The sequence below is a fragment of the Hylobates moloch genome, unplaced genomic scaffold (genome assembly GCF_009828535.3).
Source record: "Hylobates moloch isolate HMO894 unplaced genomic scaffold, HMol_V3 SCAFFOLD_2, whole genome shotgun sequence".
Taxonomy (NCBI): Eukaryota; Metazoa; Chordata; class Mammalia; order Primates; family Hylobatidae; genus Hylobates; species Hylobates moloch.
Window position 1 is genome coordinate 37,539,002 of NW_026652277.1, and position 20,754 is coordinate 37,559,755.

The 20,754-nt window shown below is 45.4% G+C and overlaps 1 protein-coding gene across 1 annotated transcript in view; it reads left to right on the forward strand.

The window, feature by feature from the left end:
- Window positions 1-12,701, forward strand: part of UNC5C (unc-5 netrin receptor C) — a 396,902-nt gene extending 384,201 nt beyond the window's left edge. The window contains exons 15-16 of the mRNA XM_032137047.2: window positions 5,747-5,925; window positions 6,682-12,701. Coding sequence (XP_031992938.1) covers window positions 5,747-5,925; window positions 6,682-6,847 — 345 coding nt within the window. The 3' untranslated portion in view covers window positions 6,848-12,701. The remainder of the gene's footprint in view (window positions 1-5,746; window positions 5,926-6,681) is intronic.
- The last annotated feature ends 8,053 nt before the right edge of the window (window positions 12,702-20,754 follow it).

The window sequence follows — 20,754 nt, forward strand, 5'->3', positions numbered from 1 at the left end:
AATAAACACAAAAATAAAACTCAGATCCCATATAAATAAATGAAAACTAAATATAAATAAACAAAAATTAGCTCCCAGAGAAAAGAAGGTAGCATGTATCCCCAAGTTAGTTGGTTTATCCAACATTGCTTTACTTGAGGGCTCTGAACCCTGAAAAAAAGGTGCAGTTTTAGGGGGCAGTATTAGTCATCTACTTATTTTTTTTTTTTTGAGATGGAGTCTTGCTCTGTGGCCCAGGCTGGAGTGCAGTGGCACGATCTCAGCTCACTGCAACCTCCACCTCCTGGGTTCAAACAATTCTCCTGCCTCAGCCTCCTGAGTAGCTGGGATCAAAGGCATATGCCACCACACCCGGCTGATTAGAGACAGGGTTTCACCACGTTGGCCAGGCTGGTCTCGAACACTTGACCTTAGGTCATCCACCCACCTCGGCCTCCCAAAGTGCTGGGATTATAGGCGTGAGACACTGTGCCAGTTCTCATCTGCTTTAATAATAGATTTATAGGTAATAAAAGCAATTATAATTTTTATATTTGCTATATCTTATAACCTATTAAATTGTGGTGCACAGCACTTTTATATAGACAAATAAATAATATTTAAAATAAACGTACAAAGTAATATCACTCTGCTACAGCCATTTCATCTGTTTACATCTGCTTTCCATAACCTGCTCAAAATGACCATTGAGAAAATCTAGTTTTTCTAAGCGACTTTAGAAAAAGTCCAAATATCAGAATAAAAAGTTGTTTCAGGACTGTGGAGTCCTGAATATGTGTGTCATCACCCATAGCAGCTGTTTGACTAATGTTGAAAAATATGTTTACATAAGGGAATCATAACATCAAAGACCAATGGTACTGATATTATAAATGATTATTGAAATAAGCATTCTGTGAGAGTAAACTCTACTTTTACCTGGAAGTAAAGGAAGAACTAAAAGCAACGAAAATTACCAGATGAAATGTAAATGTATAGTCTTTCACTTTAACCTTCAAGGCTGTTGTCAGCCATTTGATAAGAGAGACAAAGAAACGCTGCCCTATTGAGCTTGTTTCATCTACACAGAAATAAATAGGCTGAGTAGCCAGGGAGAGAGAGCTCAGTACTTTAATGCCCACATGAAATGCTGAGAGTTCTTTATCCACAAGAAAACAGGGACCACATGAATATGTGAGCAAGCCTTCCCAAGATCCATGCCTATCTTCAACTGGCCTCTCATTTCAGGATTTAACTTCCACATTTAGTTGGAAGGCAGCCCAACACACTAGTCTATGGGTGGGCTTCTATCAGAGGCTGGCTTCATCTTCTTTCTGTACTAAGGACAAATATTTTCTCTCATTTCAACAAACAAACAAACATTGAGTAGCCTCTGTGTGTGGGCACAGTGTTATCATAGAGGTCTGAGGATAATACACTCTCACCAATAAGAAATGTGAGAAATATAAAAGGCAGTAGCCTACAAATACAGCCAATGTGCACAGAGCAGAGTGTGAGGAGCACAGAAGAGCTGGGAGGCACCGAGGAGACCTCCAGCCCTGACACCTAGAGTATGCTCACCCAGGGGGGCCCCAGGGCACAGGACTTTTGGACCAAGCTTTGAGGACTTTGCCTGACAGAGGAGATCAAAGAAAGGGCAGAATAACAACTATTAGAGGCACATCCTTAGAAATGGCACGAGAAATAGCAAGTGGCGCTCAGACTCTAAGGAGCATGAGAGTCAGGTCAAGTCATGGCAAGGACAGGGCAACCTGAGATTAGATTGTGAAGTGGTGGAAGCACAAGTGAACCGCCCTACTCCACGTCATGTCCGACTGCATTCTGCACTTCACATGGTCACCTTTGCAGCCTCATACCAGCCAACCAGGAAGGTCATATAAAGAAAGATCCCTCACTGGGCCAGGTGTGGTGGCTCACACTTGTAATCCCATGATTTTGGGAGGCTGAGCTAGGAGGATCACTTGAGCCCAGGAGTTTGAGACCAGTCTGGACAACACAGTGAGACCACATCTCTTAAAAAAAAAAAAAAAAAAAAGGCAAATTAGCCCAGTGTGATGGTGCACACCGATAGTCTCAGCTATTTGGGAGACTGAGGTGGGAGAATCGCTTGAACCCAAGAATTCAAGGCTGCAGCAAGCAATGATCACACCATGGCACTCCAGCCTGGGTGACAGAGAAGTGTTAAATGCCCCTCCTACCACGAGGACCTTGTCTCTATATACATAGATATATACGTATTTGAGGACAAATATCATGATCACAGCCAACAGCACTGTGCATACCATGGCAAAAGAATTCAAATGGGGGGTGGAGCCAAGATGGCCAAATAGGAACAGCTCCAATCTACAGCTCCCAGCCTGAGCAACAAAGACGGGTGATTTCTGCATTTCTGTTTGAAGTACCGGTTTCATCCCACTAGGGAGTGCCAAACAGTGGGTGCAGGACAGTCAGTGAAGCGCACTGTGCACAAGCCGAAGTAGGGCGAGGCACTGCCTCACTCGGGAAGCGCAAGGGGTCAGGGAGTTCCCTTTCCTAGTCAAAGAAAGGGGTAACAGACGGCACCTGGAAAATAGGGTCAGTCCCACCCTAATACTGCGCTTTTCCAATGGGCCTGGAAAATGGCACACTAAGAGATTGTGTCCCGCACCTGGCTCGGAGGGTCCTATGCCCATGGAGTCTCGCTGATTGCTAGCACAGCAGTCTGAGATCAAGCTGCAAGGCAGCAGCGAGGCTGGGGGAGGGGCGCCTGCCATTGCCCAGGCTTGCTTAGGTAAACAAAGCAGCCAGGAAGCCTGAACTGGGTGGCGCCCACCACAGCTCAAGGAGGCCTGCCTGCCTGCCTCTGTAGGCTCCACCTCTGGGGGCAGGGCACAGACAAAAGGTCAGCAGGAACCTCCACAGACTTAAGTGTCCCTGTCTGACTGACAGCTTTGAAGACAGTAGTGGTTCTCCCAGCACACAGCTGGAGATCTCAGAACGGACAGACTGCCTCCTAAAGTGGGTCCCTCACCCCTGAGCAGCCTAACTGGGAGGCACTCCCCCAGTAGGGACAGACTGACACCTCACTCGGCCAGGTACTCCTCTGAGACAAAACTTCCAGAGGAACTATCAGACAGCTGAATTTGTGGTCTCACCAAAATCTGCTGTTCTGCAGCCACTGCTGCTGACACCCAGCCAAACAGGGTCTGGAGTGGCCTCCAGTAAACTCCAACAGACCTGCAGCTGAGGGTCCTGTCTGGTAGAAGGAAAACTTTGACAAACCTGACAAAAACAAGAAATGGGGAAAGGATTCCCTATTTAATAAATGGTGCTGGGAAAACTGGCTAGCCATATGTAGAAAGCTGAAACTGGATCCCTTCCTTACACCTTATACAAAAATTAATTCAAGATGGATTAAAGACTTAAATGTTAGACCTAAAACCATTAAAATCCTACAAGAAAACCTAGGCAATACCATTCAGGCCATAGGCGTGGGCAAGGACTTCATGTCTAAAACACCAAAAGCAATGGCAACAAAAGCCAAAATTGACAAATGGGATCTCATTAAACTAAAGAGCTTCTGCACAGCAAAAGAAACTACCATCAGAGTGAACAGGCAACCTACAGAATGGGAGAAAATTTTTGCAACCTACTCATCTGACAAAGGGCTAATATCCAGAATCTACAATGAACTCAAACAAATTTACAAGAAAAAAACAACCCCATCAAAAAGTGGGTGGAGGACATGAACAGACACTTCTCAAAAGAAGACATTTATGCAGCCAGAAAACACATGAAGAAATGCTCATCATCACTGGCCATCAGAGAAATGCAAATCAAAACCACAGTGAGATACCATCTTACACCAGTTAGAATGGCCATCATTAAAAAATCGGGAAACAACAGGTGCTGGAGAGGATGTGGAGAAATAGGAACACTTTTACACTGTTGGTGGGACTGTAAACTAGTTCAACCATTGTGGAAGTCAGTGTGGCGATTCCTCAGGGATCTAGAACTAGAAATACCATTTGACCCAGCCATCCCATTACTGGGTATATACCCAAAGGAGTATAAATCATGCTGCTATAAAGACACATGCACACGTATGTTTATTGCGGCACTATTCACAATAGCAAAGACTTGGAACCAACCCAAATGTCCAACAACGATAGACTGGATTAAGAAAATGTGGCACATATACACCATGGAATACTATGCAGCCATAAAAAATGATGAGTTCGTGTCCTTTGTAGGGACATGGATGAAACTGGAAAACATCATTCTCAGTAAACTATCACAAGGACAAAACACCAAACACCGCATGTTCTCACTCATAGGTGGGAATTGAACAATGAGAACTCATGGACACAGGAAGGGGAACATCACACTCCAGGGACTGTTATGGGGTTGGGGGAGGGGGGAGGGACAGCATTAGGAGATACACCTAATGCTAAATGACGAGTTAATGGGTGCAGGAAATCAACATGGCACATGGATACATATGTAACAAACCTGCACATTGTGCACATGTACCCTAAAACCTAAAGAAAAATAAAAAAAAAAAAAGAATTCAAATGCCCTCCACACCCCTGGATTGACCCTGTTCTCCATGGGATTGCATAAGCCTAGAAGTGAGCACTTGCTGCTGATCCTGGAATGTGGAACATACTGCTAGTCAACACTGGCACACAGGCAGTTGCAACCTCACCGCCTGCAGTGCCAGTGCATTCACGGCTGGGGAGGCCACTGAAGCGGTGCAGGGCAGCATATGGGGGGGCTCTGGGTGATGGTGGTGTTGAGCCCCTGAGCTGAGCGCTCAGCAGGAACCAAACATGTCATGATGGCTGAAACTGGGTGTGGCCAGTTCATCCTCCGGCAACTAGTGAGGAACACCAACAAGTTACCTGCTTTAAAAATAGAGAGATGGCATTTATAGTAGATTAAGTAGATTTTCTTTTATTGCTTTAATAGTTACCAGGCAACATTTGCTTTTGCTTTTCCAACCAGCAGCAGTGATCAGAAAATGATTAGAATTTCTCCTGCAGATGAAATTCAGATTTTGCATTTGTGCTGTTTTATGAGCTGAGACTATCTTTAGAGCCAATTTATGGTTTTCTCTACTAAAATTAGATTAGATTTAAAAAAATAAGGATATACAGCAATTGGAGGATGCCATTAACAACTTGCCCTAAAGCAATAATATACTGTGTTTACCATTTTCTAAGAAATTAGCCTTAAGTTGGTATCATTTAGAGGAGAGCTGTGTTCCATTTCATTCAACAAAAGCAGAACTGAGACATCTTCTGTGGAGTTTAGTGGGAGAACTACTGGAGCATTTGCCCAGGACTTTCCCCTCAAGGTCAGGCTGTTTCCAGAAGCCTTGAATCTCAGATCTATTCATTCCCAAAGCACTGCCCTTTTGAACATTTTCCTCTCCTGAAATTTAAACCTTTAGGAGCTGATATTCCCTCTCTTCTCTCTCAGCCTGGAGAATCCCATTAGTAAAGCTGTTATCGAATCACACCAGAGCTTTCCATCCAGCCCAGTCCTCACCAAAGACCCACAAATCTGAGGCTATGCAAAATCTCTGAGCCAGGTTACATCTAGTGACGCACAACTTTCAGGCTAAGAAGAAGCCATGCTTCCTAAGAAGAATAACAACATTCTTTTCTTATCGCTCAAAGCAAGGCATTATGTTGATTGGTTCAATAGAGATTGCTTTTGTCTTCAGAAATAATGCCGTGTTGTTCCTGTCCCTGAACTACAGGAACCTACTGGCATTGATTTGCCGCTGCTGGATCCTGCGAACACCATCACCACGGTCACGGGGCCCAGTGCTTTCAGCATCCCTCTCCCTATCCGGCAGAAGCTCTGTAGCAGCCTGGATGCCCCCCAGACGAGAGGCCATGACTGGAGGATGCTGGCCCATAAGCTGAACCTGGACAGGTGGGTATGGTCAGGCCCCAAGACTAGCTTCTTTCTGTTAGCACTCTCCAGGTCCAATAACTATTAGACGTAGGGTTAACATTCATTTTTTTTTTCCATCCACACATCTATTTAATTTTTCATTTTGCAAATATGCATTAAGCTCTGTCCTTGTACCTTGCGCTACCGGCTTGCAAAGAGTGCTAAGAGACATTCTGAGCTTATCTGGCATTGGTAAGTATCAAGTTTTGTGATCCACTTTGCAAAGCTGATGGGCTTAATTCCCCAAATCATATAGCCATTCACTACCATAATTATTGCTCCTCCTCTGCAGTTAAGCAGGACCTAATGTTTGATGAATAATTAGCGTGCCAACATAGCACTCATATTAAGTTATAAAGAGACCTCTGGAGCATCTACTTTGTGGAATGTCACCGTCACTACCAAACATAACATGTGGCATGACCTGTCAAAGATCATCCAAGCCTGGACTAGAAAGAAAACACAAGTCTCTTGATTTCCTATTTAGAATATGACCCATAGACATCTTGTCTCTTAAATTATCTCACTCAGAGGTGAGGTTCACAAAGTTAAACATCATGTCCCCTGTCTGGGGCTGATCTAATTAAGCATGGGCTAGTTATTTAGGATGGCTCACTGTCAACCACAATGGGACCAGGAAACTTAAAGACAAGTAGAGAGACAGAAAGGTTTAGCTGAGGAAAAACAGATACGTAAGTCACACCGTTGAGCACATTTTCTCTTTCCCAATTACAGGTACTTGAATTACTTTGCCACCAAATCCAGCCCAACTGGCGTAATCCTGGATCTCTGGGAAGCACAGAACTTCCCAGATGGAAACCTGAGCATGCTGGCAGCTGTCTTGGAAGAAATGGGAAGACATGAAACGGTGGTGTCCTTAGCAGCAGAAGGGCAGTATTAACCACCATGCTGGAAGGGGAAATGAAGGACAAAAATGCACAGGGAGTCTGTGGCCGTCCAGGGGAATCACAGCTGAGGAGGAAATCCAGACGAGACCAATGCGCTTCACAGGCAAGACTGCAGCAGGAGCCAGAAGGAAAACAGATACAACTGCCAATGTACATGCCCACTTTCCTCGGACATCATCACGGGAGTTAAAAATTGTGTAAATTTGTACCTTGAATTTAGCTATCAACCTAATTTTCCTCTTAGTTGGGCTGTATGCTGTGTGGTACAGGATCTTACAGTTTCCTAGGAAACGCTTTTTATTGCTATCCAGATATATGGATAAACTTTCTTAACAAACCCAATTTCTACAAATGTTGTTTACATCAAATTGGACAGGGATGCAGACACTGTCCATGGCTCGTTCTATTTTTGTTCAAATCATTTGAAGTTGAAGCTGTGGACGGTTTGTTGTGTCTATTTCAGATTAGTAATTTACAGAGAAATCACAGACTTTTGCTACAAATCGTGTGCATCAAGTGTCTCAGATAATCCTCCCATCAGTGTTCTGTTTCTAGAACTTGTAGAACCAGTGTTACTGTTTGTTATCAGGGAAGTGGAGAAAGAATCTAAGTAAGTGTAAAAAAGAAATAACTAAGACTCCTATTCCTTGGAGGGACCCTTCTGGTGCCCTTTGGGAATAAAGCTGTAGCATTGCAGGGAAGACAGTGATTCACGTTTAACCCCACAAACAAGCATTTTTTCACAACATGTGTGTCTGTAATATGCAATATGAAGTGTTTCTTTTTTAAAAGGTATTATTATTATTGAGTATTTACAGGTATTCTGGTAAAAGGATTTTTTTAATTTCTATTTTTGTTAGCAGTACTGTTAGTATTTGGGTATTGACTAGACCCATCCCACCTTTTCACCTATCAAGGTAGGTGTGGTCATCAGTTTAATTCAACATGCATCGCTTCCTTGACCTTTTACCGTTCCCTTATTCCACCCCAGAAAGGTGATAAATGCTGACTGGCTTTGTCAGTCTGTTCCTTCAGCTTGCTCAGGCAGGGTCTTCTTCCTCCTCTGAGTCTTAAGGAGACATGTTCTCTATTAAGTTCACTTAATATTGCCGTTGTGTGGCCCCACGTCGACTCCCTATGGTGCTCTACTCTAGAGGCAGTGTGGTTGGAGGAATGGACTCTAAACTGGAGATCAGGAAACCAGTTCTCATTGTGGGTCTGTCACTGTCTTGTTGTGCCACCTTGAGAAAGTCATTTAACCACACTGGACCTCAGTGTCCTCACTAGAAAGTGAAGGGGTGGGATTAGACCATCTCCATGTTCTGAAATGCTCAACTTCCACCATGATGCCTCCGGTCTCACTCATCAGTCTGAAGACCACAATGGACTCTGACCTAGATCATCATTTAAAATCATCAGCTGGTCTTTTGCCCAGGCTATTTAATGCCTTTCAAATAGTTCTGACATGGAAGATGATTATTCTAACCAGCATTATGATGTTGTTTGTTTGGCTTGAGTCGCTCTGCATCATTGCATTACGCTGTTCACTGAGCGATGACAACCCTTTATTATATTTTTCTTAGCCTCTCTTGGGATGCCCCTGCCCCCAGCTTTCCTGACTGGTTGCAAATTCTGTTTTATTATTGTCTTGGCATCTTGATAGCTAGACCACTCCTACAAGTTTATCTGGCAGTAGGAACTTGGTGCATTTTTTTCTACCCCCCCCCCCACCCTTAATCTTTGCTGTCATAATATTCAGTAGCATTTATAAAGGCTGTCTAGTTAGCTCTTTAAAAACTGTTGTCCTTCAAAATGTTAGTCAACACACTACTTTGTGTAAACTATTATGTTTCCTTGGGACCATCACAAGCTCTTTAACACAAGGACTCAATTCATTCAGCAGGTGGGGATTAAAGAATCAATCAAAGCCCCGTAGCAAAACCAAAACTGAAGAACAAGCAGACATGTGTATGAATCGGAACCTTTAGAACATGACTGTGGTTCACTTTTAGGCTGGAGGCACAAGTTGCTGAACAGATTTGAATTATACATGTTCTTCCATCTTTCCACTCCTATTTTGGTAGCATCTTGAGATTTACTTGATGCCTCCGCCATCCTCATCCCTGAGGAACTGCTGATACCTTGCTATGGAGCCTCTTCGTTCTTTCATGCTTTTTATTCCTTATCTTCTGTTTTGGACATAGATTCTATAAAATCTCTCTCAGCCCACCCCCTGCATTAGGATTTCCTTATTTAAAATATTTGTACACTGACTGGGGAAGGGAGAGATTGCACTATAAACAAGTTCAGTGGATGGTTGTAGCAATGAGTAAAACTGTATTCTAAATTAAAAATCAAATATATATACATGCAGTTAGTTATACATTTTTTAAAAGGAGGAGGAAGAAAGAGAGCTATTGTCCAGTCCTACATTTTGAAATAAACTTGTCAAGATTATGCATCAGTACCGGGGTTGTGGAATCATCTATGGAAATCAAGAACTAGAATCTGAACTGAATGCTCAAAGAAACTTCTATGCCTAGTGAAAACTAGAGGGGAGCAACTATGTAGCTATGAAGATGAATCAGTTCCACAACTGTTACTAAAAACTTTGACTAAAAAGTCACCAACACAGAAACATTGAACACAAACAGGAATTGTTTTACTGAAGTCATTGAGAACCCTTGGGGTTCACTTCAGATGCTTTTTTGGTTCAACTTCCCACCACCAGAAAAGGGAAAAGTGAGGTACTCATCTGTCAGAACTCTTAATGTTTCCTATTAAGTGAATGACAACTTCCATACATACACTATTTATACCAAATAATTTTCACTACAAATTCTGATTTCCTTCTCCTTTGGAGTAAAGTAATAGCTGTTAGATTGCTTTCAAACTTAGAAGGTCCAGATGTAACAGTTCATTTCATAGGAAGCCACTTCATCAACCATTCTATGTGATACATCCTGCTTCTTTCTACACCGCTGGAGAGGCAGTTTGGCTGGCTTCATTTGGATAGAAAATAACTATCATTTGTGCATGCTGCCATCTAGTGGTGTACAACACAATCTAACCTGAGTTTAACATTCACTAGAATGTGTTTGACAAAGGGAATGAAAACCCGTAGAGTTCAAGGACCTTTATGACAAACAGATGTGGGGAAATTTTCACTTCAAATTTATAATTTTCCTATTCTCACTTTTTTTTCATTTGCATCACCCATCTCAATATTAGGTCATTGTGAGCCTAGTACATCAACTCATTCATACACAACATATCTTCAGTTGCTTCTTGTAACAGAACTATGTAAAATCTATATGAAACAGTCTTTGAAGAGTTGTCATTTTTAACATTTATGGTTTTCATTGGGGTTTGTATACTTTAAATCTCCTTTTAGTTCCTTCATATTTATCTTTGGAAATGTAAGAAGTATCTGCTTAGAAAGAAGTCTTATATATGCAAATGGAATACTATGTCTGGGGAAGAGAAAAGTGGGGTTGTTAATCAAAGGGAAGAAAGCAGCTTCTTTTCTGCTGAATTTGGGAATCCAAAGGCAGAGGTTTCATCCTGTTTTTATTTGCTTCTTATCACACTCTTTCAAGTTTCCTTAATGTATCCGGAAGGAACAGAAGTTGGATTCAGAATTGATAACTGGCATGGTGATGACAAATCTGTGTAACACCAAGGTACTCACAGCTAACAGCTGTTTCACAAATGGCATTTTCCAAATGAAGTCACCTCTGCTATGCAGAAAACTCCCATCCTGCTGTGAGCAAGTTAGGCTCTTCAAGAACTGGACATCTTTTTGGGTGAGGTGTTCAATATCAAACTGCATAATCATTAGCCATTTTCATATATACTATTTTATAGATTTAAGTCTCTCAACTATCAAAAAGTAGAGCGATTTTTAGGAGAAAAAAGTCGTGGGGACTGAGTTCAGGACACTGAAACTGTGCAACCAGTAATTTTTTTAAGGTATTTTTTCCTACAAGTAAGATATCTGAAAAGTCAACGTTTTGAGGGTGGAATCAAGACTTTTCACTTCTCCTGGAGAAGAGCAACAAGGCCCTTGTCTCATGTGTCCTTCTGTGTGTCTCTGTCAGGATCACAGCAGCTGTGCTCTTGGTCTGCTTACTCCTCTGTAATCCACGTATGCAGAAGGGAGTTAATAAGGTGATCATCATCTCCCCAGAATTCAAAGGTCTTTGCCTCTATAAGGTCTGCCCCTATGGGGCCAGGAAAATATAAACCTATATAAGGACCTGCAAGAGAGCATAAAGAAGGTAGAAAAGGTTTACTTGTTGGGTTTTCAAGCCTTCAAGTTGAATGAGTCTTAGCTTTTGCTGGGCAGTTGTTCTGGACAAGTCATCAGTTTCATGTGGAGAACTCAGTGCAAGCCCAAGGCTAATGAACGAGAGGGGGCCCAGGGAAACACAGCTGAAATGAAATAGGACTTTATCCATCTTCTTTGAGAATGGAGGAGCTTTTGTGAAGCAGAACATCATTGCTCAAGATAATGGTTAATGAGCATTAGATTTTATAGATCTAATAAGGAAAATATTTTATTATCTCAAGTTAACATTTTTTTACCTCTCGAGTGCCTCATAGGACCAACTATTACTCTTTGGTTTTTATTTTTCTTTTTGTATTGTTTTTATATATTATTTAACCTTGCTGAGCTAGTGTTGACTGAAATCTTTAGAACTTTGCCTCTGTGCAATGAAGTAATGTTTCTCTACCCTAAGATATCTATTTGTATAATCTCTGGCTGTAATGATCACTTTGGAAGATTTCCTTTGCATCTCTAATTATTTCTTTTTAATGGAATAAGGCATAAGGGGGAATAAATATATTGTAACCAATGTTATGTAAACTCATATCCATAAAGGCCAAGGAAGCCAAATGAAGTCATTTCCAGAATTCTAGTGTGCAAAACCTATTTTTGAAAAGTGGGGAGATGGCTTTGTGTAGCACTGGGTGGGTTTTCTCTGCAGACTAAGTCTAGCAATGAGCTTCCAGATCCTTTAGTTTTATCAGCCTTGTGCTTACCCCATTTTCATAAATGCTACTTTAACAGCCAGTCTTCATAAGAGTTCATGGTTCCTAGGTTTTCCGGTCACCTCATTGTATTGATCTGCGGTGGGGTATTAACGGGCTCATTCAACCAAATGTAATGTGTGCCTCAGACCTATTTAACATGGTTGGGGGGCATCAGCAGGACAAACCAACAGGTACTCCGCAAGTGTACTGGCACAGCAAGCCCAGCAATTATTAGCAGCTCTTCATCAGCCTGCTGTCTACTCAGACGCTTGCCTACTGAAGGGACCTGTCCAGAGATCTTCTGGAATCCCAGGTTGGGAATCTCTGCAGAATATCATGACAGTTGTGGCCCAAATAGCTTCTGAGTAGAAACAAGGAAGCTGCCCTGAGATATAGTCAGCTGCCCACCTGCCATAGTATTTGCTACTGAATGCCAGCCTTTTAACATACCATTTCAGATTTGTCCTTCAACAAAAATATAAATTGCAAGTCATACCATTTAAGGGTCTTTTACAAATATGTCTAAATCGTGTGTCATTTTTAAGTTCCAAAGGTCTACTGGACTAAGTACTATCAGACCAGCTGTAGAACCTGATGGCACTGACCCGGGGTGGAATAACCCTCAGTACTGGTGTTTAGAAGATGAATTGTAGGCAGGTTTTGGTGATCAGCGGCCTAAGGATTGATGGGCTCTCTTTTGGCCTCTGATCCTGAGCACTCTGGAGGCAGCATCGGAGACTCGGGACCTGAGCTATATAGGTTCTCAGTGTTAAAACAAACCTGTTTAGAGTGACATATAAGAGCAAGAAATCTACAGCTGGTGTAAAATACCTTTGCCTTTTCTATTCTGAAAGTAACGAATGACATCTGTACATGTAGGGGTAAAAACTCAGATGTCTACTCCTCCAGGCCATGGACAAGAAAAAGTACAGCAGTCAGAACAAGTGGAACAAGTGATTTGCATTCTCTTCTTCATGCTTTCCTAGACCTGCTATTGGTAGCGCAGCCCTCGCCCTCCAGACATAATGCATCGAGCCCAGTTGCAGGGAACATCACTGTGTGTGTGTGATGGCACGGTGTTATATGTGTTGAGTTTAATGTTGAGCTGAAGCAAGTTGGTGACCTTCCTCTTTGCTCTTTGTAAAGAAGACACCAATGTTTGTCAGAGAAAAAATCCCCAGCAGTCGTGTTGAAGAGGCAGTGTCATCCACCTGCTGTCCCCTTTGGAACAGTTCAACTGCAGAAAGGTCAGATTGAGGAAGGTCGGATTGAGGTTTTGTGCTTTGTCATTTTTCTTTTTTAAACAAAACATGACAACCTTGGCTTTTCCGATATGGAACACTTTTGTTGTTGTAGAGTTCCCTCTTGCTGTATCTTCTATGCAATTCCTTTTCTAAAAAACCCCCGGCAGAGGCAGAGTGCCCTCCGGACATCTGTCCGGCGCCTTGCTGAGTGGTGGAGGTGAGGGATACCAGCTCCGGGTGTGCCTCTTTTCTCTCCCTGGCTGCCAATCCTGATTTTTCCTGCAGTCCCCTTGGTTTGTAAATTGCCTGCATTTATTCTGTCAGCCAACATGTACAAAATGTAAGAAAGAATTTTTAAACAGGTAATAAATTATATTTATAAGCAACAAAGCGCTGCCTCCTTCACTTCATAACAAGGTTCTCCTGCGTGTTCAGAGCCGCCACGTGTTTCTTCAGTGGGACAGAAAGGCTTTGGGTCCTGCGTGGATGGTGATCACAACCTCCTGTAGGCACAGGATGAGGTTTTAGCATGGTGCTACTAAAAAATCAGCTGCACATTGGAATGACCTGAGAGGCCTTAAGAACTAATGCCAGGGTCACACCTCCAGAGATTCTGATGAAAGTGGTCTAGGGGTAGCCTGAGTCTTGGGTGTTAAAAGCTCCTGGATGGTACTAATGAGCAGTTAAGGGTGAGAACCAATGTCTTAGAACTTCTGCAGAATTCCTTGGGGCGGGAGCTTCTAAATAGAGTGTCAAGCCCTGCCCCCAGAGATCTGATTTTAAATGAAGTTTGCAAACAACTATACTAATAGGTAGGAAATGAAAGGTGAGCAAACACCAGCAGAGGAGTTCAGCTTGGTACAGGACTGCTGGCCACTGCCTTAGGGCGAGCAAGCCAAGGGCTCCAGCTGTGAGGTGGGAAGCAGCTGTGAAGCTGAGGACCAGAATCAAAGACAGCCCTGTCCTCCATGACAGAACAACCTGGAGACACTTCCTTAGATGGACTGCCACCTGCCCCCACCCCTCCCCTCAGCCTCGGTGGCTGAAAGGTGTAAGCAACTGCCCAGCACTGAGAAACTGGTCCACGCCATGGGCTAGAAGAAAGTGACTTAAAACAATCGATGCTGGGATCACGAATTCAAATGTTTTTCCAAGGCTAAGGAAGTAATGGAAATACATAAACTGGAACCTGGGTAAAATCAAAGGGAGACGTAAGGGCTGTAGCTGAGCTAGAGAATTCAAATTCCACATGAAAGAATGAAAATACAATGAAAACAATAAAACACAAAAACTGTACTTTACATAGAAAACCCATGGTGGCAAAGGCTCAGCCCTGTTACCAGACTGCTAACCCCTAATTAGAGGCTTTGGTGGCTGAGAATCCTGCTGAGAAGGCCTTACCTAGGATGGCATGCAAGCATTTTCAAAGACTATTCACTGAGGGCCCAACCTAAGCCCCTGTCGCTCAGTGGAGGTCTCTGGAGTGTTCTGAAGCTTGGCCTCCCTCTGCTCCTCTCTCTCAGTACCAGCATATGGGTGCCAAGCAAAGAACCTTCAGCAGCCCCAGAGATCCCCACAGCTAAGCTCAGATCAGAACCTAGGGTAGAAATTAGAAATTACTTTGCAGAGACAAAACTTCTGAGAGTGCAGTCATCTGTACTTTGCTGCAGACAACAAGCTTGCAACTTACAAAATGACCAATGCCAAGAAAATAACCTTTTTTCCTCAGCTGAGATTTACTGTCAGTATGCCTGTGAGTTCTGCGAAAAGTTTAACTTGAGCCCATGACACACAGAAGTGGGGTGTACAGAAGGTGGGAGAGATGTACCAATAGCAAATCTCAGCTGGTTTTACATGTTGCTAATTGTAGATCCTGCTAAACTAATGGCAGGAAGAAAAAGCAGCATTGGCCAGGCACAGTGGCTCATGCCTGTAATCCCAGAACTTTGGAAGGTTAAGATGGGGAGATCACTTGAGCCCTGGAATTTTGGACCAGCCTAGGAAACATAGTGAGGCCTTGTCTCTATTAAACATAAAATTAACCAGCCACGGTGGTGCATGCCTGTAGTCCCAGCTACTTGGGAGGCTGAGATGGGAAAGTCACTTGAGCCCAGGAGATCGAGGCTGCAGTGAGCTATGATTATGCCACTGCACTCCAGCCTGGGCAAGACAGAATGAGACCTTGTCAAAAAAAAAAAAGAAAGAAAAAGAAGAAAGAGAGAGAAGGGGAGGGAGGGAGGGAGGGAGGGAGGGAGGGAGGGAGGGAAGGAAGGAAGGAAGGAAGGAAGGAAGGAAGGAAGGAAGGGAGGGAAGAGAGAGAGAGAAAGAGAGAGAAAGGAGAGAAAGAGAAAGAAAGAAAGAGAAAGAAAGAAAAGAAAAGAAAGAGAAAAAGAAAAGAAAACAGAGGAAAGAGAGAAAGGAAGGAAAGAAAAGAAAGAAAGAAAGGAGAAAGAGCAGTATTGAGCACCTGTGATGTACCCGGCATGGGCCCTCACATATTTCAGACACTCATCTTATTGGTTCCTCACAAGAGCGCAAAGAGGTGGGAATTTACAGGTGGGAAGATTGGGCTCAGATTATGTACTTCCAAAGAATGAAAAAAGTGGAAAATGGTGGAATTTAAGCAGGTCAGTCTGAATCCCAGCGCCAGGATGCACTCTTTTGACACAAGTGCAGCTGGCTAACCACCACCAATCTCACCCAAACTCTTCATTCTCTGTGTGTCAGATGCAAACCTTCCTGCACTCTCCATTCCCCAGACAATTTTGGGCTTCCCTGGTCCTGATCCAATCTCCAATGGATCCCCTCACAAACCAAACTTCTCATTCTGCCCTCCAGGGTCCACAATGCTTGGAACAATAGCCCTAACACATTCCCTCCCCTTTCGCAGAGGTGACAATTCAGGGGCAGCAGCAATAGGCTCATCCTTCCACATCTCAAATACTCCACAGCTGGGAGGCGGGTGGGGTCTTTCTCATACAGCACTGCTGATTCCAGATCATTGCATTAAAACCCAATGCTTTGCATGTCAGGCCTCCCGGCTCAGCCGGCCAGCCCCTCTCTGCCTCTCACTCCCTGCACCCCTTCCCATTCTCCTGTGGCACTAGAGAATTTTGCCTCACAACCTTCCTCTCCCAAGACTGCCACCTTCAAAATCCAAGAAGACAACAAATCTAAAGGCCAGGATTTGAGTTCCTCTTTCATCACCAACAATGTTGCCTATGAACTAAATTCACCCACTCCTGTTAGGTAACATGGGGTATCTTAAAACGGTGCCGTATCTTAAGATGGGGCCAGTTCCGGGTTCTTCTCCCCTCCTTGACTGAGCACTGTCTGAACCCGCCAAAGGAGGGCCAATCAGAAAGAAGCATCTCCCGCCTTCCCTTGGGCCCACCCCTAGCCCAATCCACGTAGGCCCAAGGGATATAAAACCCAGCACACCAGCAGCCCTCTCTCTCTTCTCTTCCTTCTCTGCTCGATACCTCCAATAAAGATCTCTTGACCGCGACCGGTGTAGTTTGGTCTCCGCCCGGCCCCTTTCATTGGTGCCATGACTCGGATCGGGACTCCCCACCCCCCTCGGTGGGACCCCGATCCCTTTTGGGCTCAGTCCAGACCCCAGCTGGTCTTCGCTCATTTTCCTGTTCACCGACCTCTACGCCCAACACCAGCCTCATCTCGGTAAGTCTCCCCTTCCGGTGTCTGACACCAGTCGACCGGCTCCTGCCTCGGCCGCCCACACAGCTGCCGTAAATCCTATTTTAGACTCGGCCTCCAGGGAGCGGGGTTCCCTCCTTTTCCTCCTCACTCGCCAGGCCTGGGCCCCTTCCCCTTTCTCACTCCGAAAATCCTCGTACCAGGTGGCCCACGGCCCTCGGCCTCCTAGAGGCCCTCAGTCCTTTCGTTTCGGTGACGACCGACTCGAAGGGTCTGACTCACAGCATGGTCATCGGCTGGTAGGGGACGCCCTGCCCAGCCCTTTGCCATATATTTCCGTAAACCCCCTCTTCTCATAATGGGAGCCTCTGCATCCCTGCCGGCCAACTCTCCCTTACAATGCCTTTTAAATAACTTATCAGCCCTTGGTTTGGCTGCTGATCTCAAACCTACACGCCTCATTAAATTGTGCACTCAAAACTGGCCCACCTACCCCCTAGACAACCAAAACAGATGGCCCACTTATGGGTCCTTTGATCCCAACCTTCTCTGGGATCTCTACAACTATTGTGAGCGAACAGGAAAATGGGCAGAGATCCCCTACGTTCATGGCTTCTTTCTTCTACGGGACAAACCCAACCTCTGCCTCCCTTGCAAGCCGCAACACCTTATCACTGCTTTCAAGCTACCAACCTCTCCTTCCGCTCCCGATTTTGATCCGGCCGACGAACCCCCCCCATACCACCACCCTCCACCTCATCTTCCGGTCACTGCTCAACCGGTAGCTGCCCAACCCCCCCAAGCCCCTGCCCCCTCTTCCGGTACCTCCCCCCCTCATTGGCTTCACCCTCAACCTCTTCCTCCCCATCTTTTAGCCCTCCCACTACCCGTTCCAGGTCACACCTTCCCGTCCTTGCCCCCCTCAGGGAGGTTGTGGGGGCGGAGGGCATTGTCCGTGTCCATGTTCCTTTCTCTATGGCCGATTTGTCTCAAATTGAAAAACGCTTAGGCTCTTATACCTCTAACTCCGCCTCCTACATCAAAAAGTTTCATTATCTCCTACAAGCTTATAGTCTCACTTTCCACGATATCTACATGATCCTCTCTAACACCCTTCTCCCTGAAGAGCGCCAGCGGGTCTGGCAGCAGGCCTGCACCTATGCAGATGAGGTCCATCAGACAACCCCCACCCTACCACTAGGTGCACAGGCAGTCCCCGAACAAGAGCCTAATTAGGACTATAACACCCCAAATGGCATTGCCACCAGAGACCACTTCGCCACCTGCCTAATAACTGGACTGCGCAAGGCAGCCCAAAAGGCTGTTAATTTTGAAAAACTCCATGAAATAGTACAAGAAAAACATGAAAACCCGTCTGCTTTCCTTGACCGCCTTACACGGGCGCTCCAGCAATACACCAACATAGACCCAGAGGCCCCTGATGGCCGGCAGCTCCTCCTGTCTCATTTTTTTGCACAGAGCTTTCCTGACATCAGGGCCAAACTTAAAAAGTTAGACAGAGGCCCCTTCACTCCACAGATCGAGATCTTAGCAATGGCATTCAACGTTTATCACAACCGAGATGAGAAGACCAGGAGACAAAAGTACCAAATGTTGGCTCAAGCTCTCCAAGCCTCTCCTCGGTCCGCCACAGGGTCACACGGCCGTAAATCGCCCTCCACCCACCCTCAACGTCAGCCACCTGGGCCCTGTTTTAAATGCGGTAAGGAAGGACATTGGGTCCAAGAGTGCCCAAATCCCAGGCCCCCCAGCCGGCCCTCTCCAAAATGCCACCAACCTGGCCATTGGGCCGTGGATTGCCCCGGTCCCCGAAGGGGGGCCGGGTCCACCCTCAGCCCAAACTCTGATCTTCTAGGACTGGCCATTGAAGACTGACGGGGCCTTGGGACTCCTTTCCCAACTCAGATCATCACTTCACAGGAGCCCAGTCTCTTAATGGTGGAAGGGCGTCCCGTCATCTTCCTCCTTGATGCTGGGGCTACTTTCTCGGTCTTGCGAGAGTTTTGGGGTGCCACTTCCCTTTTTAGATCTCCTATAGTCGGGGTTGGAGGTCAAACCATTCGCCCCAGGGCCACTCCTCCCTTATCTTGCTCCCTCTCAGGCCACATTTTTTGTCACAGTTTCCAGCAACTCACAGCCACATGTGCCATCTGTCAGCGTACAAATCCACAAACCCGTTTTAGGCCAGGGCCTTTCCCAACTCACTAGGCTAGGGGTCACACCCCAGGGAGCGATTGGCAACTTGACTTCACTCATATGCCCTCGATCAAGAACTCAACTACCTTCTAGTCCTAGTTGACACCTTTTCCGGATGGGTTGAAGCCTTCCCAACTACCAAAAAGAGGGCAAGTACAGTTGCTTCCATCCTACTATCTGAAATTATCCCGCAGTTTGGAATCCCCTCTTCCCTCCAAACTGACAATGGCCCCGAGTTCACCTCCCAAATGTCTCAAAACATAGCAACTGCCCTCAACATTCCTTGGCACTTCCATATCCCCTACCACCCTCAGTCCTCCGGAAAAGTCGAGCAGACTAACCGTACCCTTAAAGAAACCCTAACCAAACTCACCCTAGAATTACACCTAGATTGGGTAAAATTACTACCTACAGCCCTGTTCAAATTCTGGGTGCTCCCAAAAAAGCCCACCCTTCTGTCTCCCTTCGAGATCATGTATGGCTGACCTGCACTCCCACTATGTATCAGTCCCACCTCTTGGAAGGTCCCACAACACATTAGCTATCCCCTCCTGTCCTTCATCCGGTGTGAGCTGTGGAAGCGACAGGAGTGCCTGTTGCCCGATACTACCCGCAGTCACCAGTTCTTTCCCCTTAAACCAGGGGAGTGGGTGTTTTACTCTCCACCCAGCCCTACTACATCTGTCTCCCCAGTCCCTAAGTGGAAAGGGCCTCTCCAAATTATACTCTGCACTCCCACGGCCGCTAGACTCCAAGAATCACCAGGACGTCTAACTCCTTGGCTTCACATTTCCAGGTTGAAACCAGCTACCAACCCCGCCCACAAGAAGAACCAAACTGCTTACACCCCGCTCTCATGCATCTCCTAAGTCCTCTTCTCTGGCTTTCCACCTCTCACATCTTTACACTTGCCTTCGCCGGTGGGACCTCTTCCCAGCCCTATTCTCACTATGATAGAAAACGGCTGGGACCCTCTCTTCCACATGTTCCACTTCGCCGTCTGGCTCCCACATCAACAAACACACCCCCTTCCTATATTATCATGGACGTCACGTCTAACGAAGTCTTCATGTATAGCGCCCTACTGCTTGGCCTCATACTCATACTGTACCCCACGCACAACCCTGACAGTTCTCCCTGTGCCCCCTCCCCACAGCGCCCCCACTCAGCAGGAAGCAGCCAGATGAACCACGACACCCATTTTCCCCCATTTAAGAAAACAAAAAGGGAGAAATGTTAGGTAACATGGGGTATCTTAAAATGGTGCCGTACCTTAAGATGGGGCCAGTTCCGGGTTCTTCTCCCCTCCTTGACCGAGCAGTCTGAACCCGCCAAAGGAGGGCCAATCAGAAAGAAGCATCTCCCGCCTTCCCTTGGGCCCGCCCCTAGCCCAATCCACGTAGGCCCAAGGGATATAAAACCCAGCACACCAGCAGCCCTCTCTCTCTTCTTTTCCTTCTCCTTGCGTGGTGCCGCTCGATACCTCCAATAAAGATCTCTTGACCGCGACCGGTGTAGTTTGGTCTCTGTCCGGCCCCTTTCAACTCCTGCGATCACACTCTTTTGAAATCTGACCACAGCCCCTCTCTCAGTAACTGCAGAGATACCACCACCACCCCATCAGGATTCCCTGTCCTGGGACCTGGGTTTTTTTGTTTTTGTGTTTTTGGTCTGTTAGCTCCTCTAATTAATTCCTTCCCTCCTCTGGCCCATCAGCCCCTTGATAGTAATAATTCTTACTTTCC